The sequence below is a fragment of the Babylonia areolata genome, chromosome 7 (genome assembly GCF_041734735.1).
Source record: "Babylonia areolata isolate BAREFJ2019XMU chromosome 7, ASM4173473v1, whole genome shotgun sequence".
Lineage (NCBI taxonomy): Eukaryota > Metazoa > Mollusca > Gastropoda > Neogastropoda > Buccinidae > Babylonia > Babylonia areolata.
In genome coordinates, this window is record NC_134882.1 from 27,809,199 (window position 1) to 27,816,698 (window position 7,500).

The window sequence follows — 7,500 nt, forward strand, 5'->3', positions numbered from 1 at the left end:
TGGTATCAGTAGTTAGCGATGTAACAGGTTTTAATCATTTTCATTGCCCAGTTTACATGTAAATGTAGTATTATTTTGTTAACAGTTGTGAATGTAATGGATAGAGAAGATCTGTAATCGTGATAGACGATTGGTTATGCAAAATGATGCCAACCATACACTGGTTAGCGTGTTTTTTTCCTGTGTAAATTTCAGTCATTTACCGTATGTATATATATATATATATTTATAATCTTTTAGAATTACATTTGATACATATACATATTTGTTTAAGTATTTCATTTCACTTTGGTTTAAGGTTTTATGACCACATAACTGTGGTAATTTCTCAAGGGCCGAGCAGCACGTCAGCTGTGTGCGAAAGTCATGCACCCTTTTCAGAATAAAGCAGAAGTGTTCTGGCTTGTATTGGATCAGTGTGCACGATTTGACGCCTCCTTGAAGCTTATTACTTTAGATGTCAGCATTGAGATGTTTGACTAAAATCGATTAACATTAAGATGTGTGATTAAAAATCGATAGTTTCCAGCCACATAGCATTTATCGCTCCCACTTTTTTTTTCTCTTTTTTTTTAAAAATAAAAGGACACTGAAGGAAATAAGTAGACTGGATTAAGTATTAAAGAAAATAATGTTTCGATATTGTTACATAGCTCCGTCTCTGTCTCTGTAACTGTGTCGGTCCGTTCGTCCGTCCGTCCGTCCGTCTGTCTCTCTGTATGACTGTCTGAGTGTCTGTCTTCATGTTGCTACTACTGCCACTGCTACAACGACTACTACTTCTACTGATAGTTATGAATATAGTGATGGTGGTGACAATGATAGTAGTAACGATAACGCTAATAATATAAGATAATGCTGCTGCTGCTACTACTACTGCTACTGCTACTACTACTACTACTACTATTACTGATGACAATAATGATGATTATAATGATGATGATAATGAAAACAACAACAACAAAATAATAATAATAATAATGATAATAATCTTTTCATTATTGTTATTATTATTACTGGTATCGATGCTGACCATACCATCATGATGATGATGAGTGCTGTCCCCTCCCCCACCAACCACCCACGTCCCCCCTCCAGCAGTGGTGAGGGCAGGGCCACAGTGAACACATAATACTAACAACAACAATATTAGCCATGATGATGATGATGACGATATGATGATGACGATGATGATGATGATGACGATATGATGATGACGATGATGATGATGACGATGATGATGATGACTGGAGTGGTGAGGGCAGGGCCACAGTGAACACATAATACTAACAACAACAATATTAACCATGATGATGATGATGATGATCACGATATGATGATGACGATCACGATATGATGATGACGATGATGACGACGACGATGATGATGATAATGACGACGATGATGATGATGATGATGACGACGACGACGACGATGATGATGATGACGATGATGATGACGATGATGACTGCAGTGGTGAGGGCGGGTACACAGTGAACACATAATACTAACAACAACAACAATAACCATGATGATGACGATGACGATGATGATGAAGACGACGATGATGATGATGATAACGACAATGATGATGATGATGACGATGACGATGATGATGATGATGATGACGATGATGATGATGACGACGATGATGATGATGACGATGATGATGATGATGACTGCAGTGGTGAGGGCAGGTCCACAGTGAACACATAATACTAACAACAACAACAATAACCATGATGATGACGATGACGATGAAGACGATGATGATGACGATGATGATGAAGACGATGATGATAATGACGATGATGATGATGATGAAGACGACGATGATGACGACGATGATGATGATGATGACGATGATGATGACGATGACTGCAGTGGTGAGGGCAGGGCCACAGTGAACACCACAGTGCCAGACACCATCACCTCCTGGGTCACCTCGGCCTTCGCCGTCAGCCCCACTGCAGGCCTGGGGGTGGCCCCCACCACCTCCAAGGTGATCACCCCCCCCCCCAAACCCCCTCTGTCCGTCTGTCTGTCTGTTTGTCTGTCTGTCTGTCTACCTGTCTTTCCGTCTGTCTTTCCCTCTGTTTCTTTATCTGTCTTTTTGTGTCGGTATGTCTGCCTGTGTGTCTGTGTCTGTATGTCCATCTGTCTGTTTGTGTCGGTATGTCTGCCTGTGTGTCTGTGTCTGTCTCTCTGTGTATGTCTGCCCGTGTGTCTGTATGTCCATCTGTCTGTTTGTGTCGGTATGTCTGCCTGTGTGTCTGTGTCTGTCTCTCTGTGTATGTCTGCCCGTGTGTCTGTATGTCCATCTGTCTGTTTGTGTCGGTATGTCTGCATGTGTGATGTATGTCTGTCTGTCTCTGTCTGTATGTCTGCCTGTGTGTCTATGTCTGTATTTCCATCTGTCTGTTTGTGTCGGTATGTCTGTGTGTATGTCTGTCTGTCTGTCTGTTTGTATCTGCATATCTGTCTGCTTCTGTCTGTTTCTTTAGCTTCTGTCCATCTGTCTGTCTGTGTCTGTCTGTATGTCTGTCCGTCTGTCTGTGTTTGTGTTTGTCTATATGTATGTCTCTCTGTATGTATGTCTGTCCATCTGTTTGTCTACTGTCTGCGTCTGTATGTCTGTCTGTGTCTGTATGTGTGTGTATGTCTGTCTGTGTGTATGTCTGCCCGACTGTCTGTCTGTCCCTCTGTGTGTATGTCTCTCTGTGCGTATGTCCTTCTGTCTGTTTGTATCTGTCAGTCTATCTGTCCGTCTGTCTTCCTGACCGTCTCTGTCTGTGCCTGTTTGTCTGTCTGTCTATATGACTGTATGCATATCTGTCTGTCTGCCTCTCTGTTCGTGTCTGTCTGTGTGTATGTGTGTATGCTAGTCTCTGTTTCTGTCTGTCTGTCTGTCTGTGTCCGTCTGACTACGTCTGTCTATCAGTCTGTCTGTCTGTCTGTGTCTGCCTATCTGTCTCTCTTTCATATTCATACACACACACGCACACACATACACACACACGCGCGCACGCACGCACGCACACACACACACACACACACACACACACAGAAACTCAGACACCCACACAGTGTGTGGGTGTGCGTGCGTGCGTGCGTGTGTGCTTGGTTGCGTGCGTGTGTGTGTCTGTGCCTGGTCTGTGTCTCTGTGTGTATGTATGTTTGTGTCTGTGAGTCCGTGTGCGTATGTACATCTGTGTCTGTCTGTCTGTATCAGCACAAACACGAAAACCTCGAACTTCTGGAACAACTTAAAGGCAGAAGCCAAACAGATCGTTACACTCAGCAGTAGGTATCTAACTGACCATGCGAGCTGACACTTAAGAGAGACCCGCGATATTGTTGTCACTGTCACTGTCATTGTCGTTGTTGTTATCACTGTCATTGTTGTTGTTGTCATCGTTGGTATTGTTGTTGTTATCACTGTCGTTATTATTGTTGTTGTTATCACTGTCGTTGTTGTCATCGTTATCATTATTGTTGTTGTTATCACTGTCATTGTCGTTGTTGTTGTTATCACTGTCATTATAACTGTCATTGTCGCTGTTGTTGTTGTTGTCATCGTTGTCATTGTTGTTATCACTGTCATTGTCACTGTCGTCGTCGTTGTTGTTATCACTGTCATTGTCACTGTTGTTGTTATCACTGTCATTGTCACTGTCGTCGTTGTTGTTATCACTGTCATTGTCACTGTTGTTGTTATCACTGTCATTGTCACTGTCGTCGTTGTTGTTGTTATCACTGTCATTGTCACTGTTGTTGTTATCACTGTCATTGTCACTGTCGTCGTTGTTGTTGTTATCACTGTCATTGTCACTGTCGTTGCTGTTGTTATCACTGTCATTGTCACTGTCGTTGTTATCACTGTCATTGTCACTGTCGTCGTTGTTGTTATCACTGTCATTGTCACTGTTGTTGTTATCACTGTCATTGTCACTGTCGTCGTTGTTGTTGTTATCACTGTCATTGTCACTGTCGTTGCTGTTGTTATCACTGTCATTGTCACTGTCGTTGTTATCACTGTCATTGTCACTGTCGTCGCTGTTGTTATCACTGTCATTGTCACTGTTGTTGTTATCACTGTCATTGTCACTGTCGTCGTTGTTGTTGTTATCACTGTCATTGTCACTGTTGTTGTTATCACTGTCATTGTCACTGTCGTCGCTGTTGTTGTTATCACTGTCATTGTCACTGTCGTTGCTGTTGTTGTTATCACTGTCATTGTCACTGTCGTTGCTGTTGTTATCACTGTCATTGTCACTGTCGTTGTTATCACTGTCATTGTCACTGTCGTCGTTGTTGTTGTTATCACTGTCATTGTCGTTGCTGTTGTTGTTACCACTGTCATTGTCGTTGCTGTTGTTGTTACCACTGTCACTGTCGTCACTGTTGTTGCTATCACTGTCATTGTCACTGTCGTTGTTATCACTGTCATTGTCACTGTCGTCGTTGTTGTTGTTATCACTGTCATTGTCGTTGCTGTTGTTGTTATCACTGTCATTGTCACTGTCGTTGTTATCACTGTCATTGTCACTGTCGTCGTTGTTGTTGTTATCACTGTCATTGTCGTTGCTGTTGTTGTTATCACTGTCATTGTCACTGTCGTTGCTGTTGTTGTTATCACTGTCATTGTCACTGTCGTTGCTGTTGTAGTTATCACTGTCATTGTCATTGTTGCTGTTGTTGTTATCACTGTCATTGTCACTGTCGTTGCTGTTGTAGTTATCACTGTCATTGTCACTGTCGTTGCTGTTGTTGTTATCACTGTCATTGTCACTGTCGTTGCTGTTGTAGTTATCACTGTCATTGTCATTGTCACTGTTGTAGTTATCACTGTCATTGTCATTGTTGCTGTTGTTGTTATCACTGTCATTGTCACTGTCGTCGCTGTTGTTGTTATCACTGTCATTGTCACTGTCGTCGCTGTTGTTGTTATCACTGTCATTGTCACTGTCGTTGCTGTTGTTGTTATCACTGTCATTGTCACTGTTGTTGTTATCACTGTCATTGTCACTGTTGTTGTTATCACTGTCATTGTCACTGTTGTTGTTATCACTGTCATTGTCACTGTCGTTGCTGTTGTTGTTATCACTGTCATTGTCACTGTCGTTGCTGTTGTTATCACTGTCATTGTCACTGTCGTTGTTATCACTGTCATTGTCACTGTCGTTGCTGTTGTTGTTATCACTGTCATTGTCGTCGTTGTTGTTGTTATCACTGTCATTGTCGTTGTTGTTGTTGTTATCATTGTAACTGTCGTCGTTGTTGTTGTTATCACTGTCATTGTCGTTGCTGTTGTTGTTATCACTGTCATTGTCACTGTCGTCGCTGTTGTTGTTATCACTGTCATTGTCACTGTCGTTGCTGTTGTTGTTATCACTGTCATTGTCACTGTCGTTGCTGTTGTAGTTATCACTGTCATTGTCATTGTTGCTGTTGTTGTTATCACTGTCATTGTCACTGTCGTTGCTGTTGTAGTTATCACTGTCATTGTCACTGTCGTCACTGTTGTTATCACTGTCATTGTCACTGTCGTTGCTGTTGTTGTTATCACTGTCATTGTCACTGTCGTTGCTGTTGTAGTTATCACTGTCATTGTCACTGTCGTCACTGTTGTAGTTATCACTGTCATTGTCACTGTCGTCGCTGTTGTTGTTATCACTGTCATTGTCACTGTCGTCGCTGTTGTTGTTATCACTGTCATTGTCACTGTCGTTGCTGTTGTTGTTATCACTGTCATTGTCACTGTCGTCGCTGTTGTTGTTATCACTGTCATTGTCACTGTCGTTGCTGTTGTAGTTATCACTGTCATTGTCATTGTTGCTGTTGTTGTTATCACTGTCATTGTCACTGTCGTTGCTGTTGTAGTTATCACTGTCATTGTCACTGTCGTTGCTGTTGTAGTTATCACTGTCATTGTCACTGTCGTCGTTGTTGTTGTTGTTATCACTGTCATTGTCACTGTCGTTGTTGTTGTTGTTATCACTGTCATTGTTACTTTCGTTGCTGTTGTTGTTATCACTGTCATTGCGGTTGTCATTGTTTTCATCATTGTTGTTGTTATCAATGTCGTTGTCATTGTTGTTGTTGTTGCTGTTATCACTGTCATTGTCGTTGTTTTTGTTGTTGTCATTGTCATTGTCGTTGTCATCATCGTTGTCGTTGTTGTAGTTGTTGTTGTTATCACTGTCATTGCCGTTGTTGTTGTCGCTGTCATTGTCATTGTCATCATCGTTGTCATCGTTGTTGTTGTTGTCCAGCTCCGAGTGTTCCGGCCGTTCTTCGTCACGCTGAACCTGCCGTACTCCGTCATCCGTGGGGAGCAGCTGGTGCTGCAGGCCATCGTCTTCAACTACATGCAGCACGAGCAGAACGTCAGTGGCCTCACCACTACTGGACCTGTAGTAGTAGTAGTAGTGGTAGTAGTAGTAGTAGTAGTAGTAGTAGTAAAATAAAGAGTAGGGGAGGAGAATGTAGTGGTAGTCGTAGTAGGATGATGATGATAAAGAGTAGTAGTAGTAGTAGTAGTGGTGGTGGTGGTGTTAGTACTAGTAGTGGTAGTAGAAGTAGGGGATGAGGAGAAGGAAAATAAAGAGTAGTAGTAGTAGTAGTGTAAGGTAGGATAAAGATAAAGAGTAGAGTGGACCTGTAGTAGTAGTAGTAGTAGTAGTAGTAGTAGTGGAGGAGGAAGATAGAGGAAGAGCAGTTATAGTAGTAGTGGGGAAGGAGGAAGATAAAGACGTAGTAGTGGTAGTAGTAGTAGCAGTAGTAGCAGGGAGGAGGTAGATAAAGAGGAGAAGGAGTAGTGGTAGTAGGAGGAGGAGTAGATAAATAGTGTAAGTAGCAGGTTGGGAGGAAGAGGAGGGGGAAGATAAAGAGTAGTAGTAGTAATAGTAGTAGTGGAGGAGAAGGAGGAGGAGAAAGATCAAGAGTAGTAATAGCAGTAATGGAGGAGGAGGAGAAAGATAAGGAGTAGTAGTAAAAGTAGTAGTGGAGGAGAAGGATAAAGAGTAGTAATAGTAACGGTAGTAGTGGAGGAGGAGGAGGACGAGAAATGTAAAGAGTAGTAGTAGTACTAGTAGTTGGGGGAGGAGGAGGAGGAGGAGGAAGATATAGTAGTAGTAGTACTAGTAGTTGGGGGAGGAGGAGGAGGAGGAGGAAGATATAGTAGTAGTAGTACTAGTAGTTGGGGGAGGAGGAGGAGGAGGAGGAGGAGGAGGAGGAGGAAGATATAGTGGTAGTAGTACTACTAGTTGGGGGAGGAGAAGGAGGAGGAGGAAGATATAGTGGTAGTAGTACTACTAGTTGGGGGAGGAGGAGGAGGAGGAAGATATAGTGGTAGTAGTACTAGTAGTTGGGGGAGGAGGAGGAGGAGGAAGATATAGTAGTAGTAGTGCTAGTAGTTGGGGGAGGAGGAGGAGGAGGAGGAGGAGGAAGAAGATATAGTAGTAGTAGTACTAGTAGTTGGGGGAGGAGAAGGAGGAG

The 7,500-nt window shown here is 42.6% G+C and overlaps 1 protein-coding gene across 1 annotated transcript in view; it reads left to right on the forward strand.

Annotated features, from left to right (window-relative positions):
* The window catches only part of LOC143283815 (CD109 antigen-like), a 69,005-nt gene that overhangs the window by 31,182 nt on the left and 30,323 nt on the right, over nucleotides 1–7,500 (forward strand). Inside the window, exons 19-20 of the mRNA XM_076590189.1 lie at nucleotides 1,885–2,002; nucleotides 6,276–6,389. Of these exons, the coding sequence (XP_076446304.1) occupies nucleotides 1,885–2,002; nucleotides 6,276–6,389 (232 nt within the window). The remainder of the gene's footprint in view (nucleotides 1–1,884; nucleotides 2,003–6,275; nucleotides 6,390–7,500) is intronic.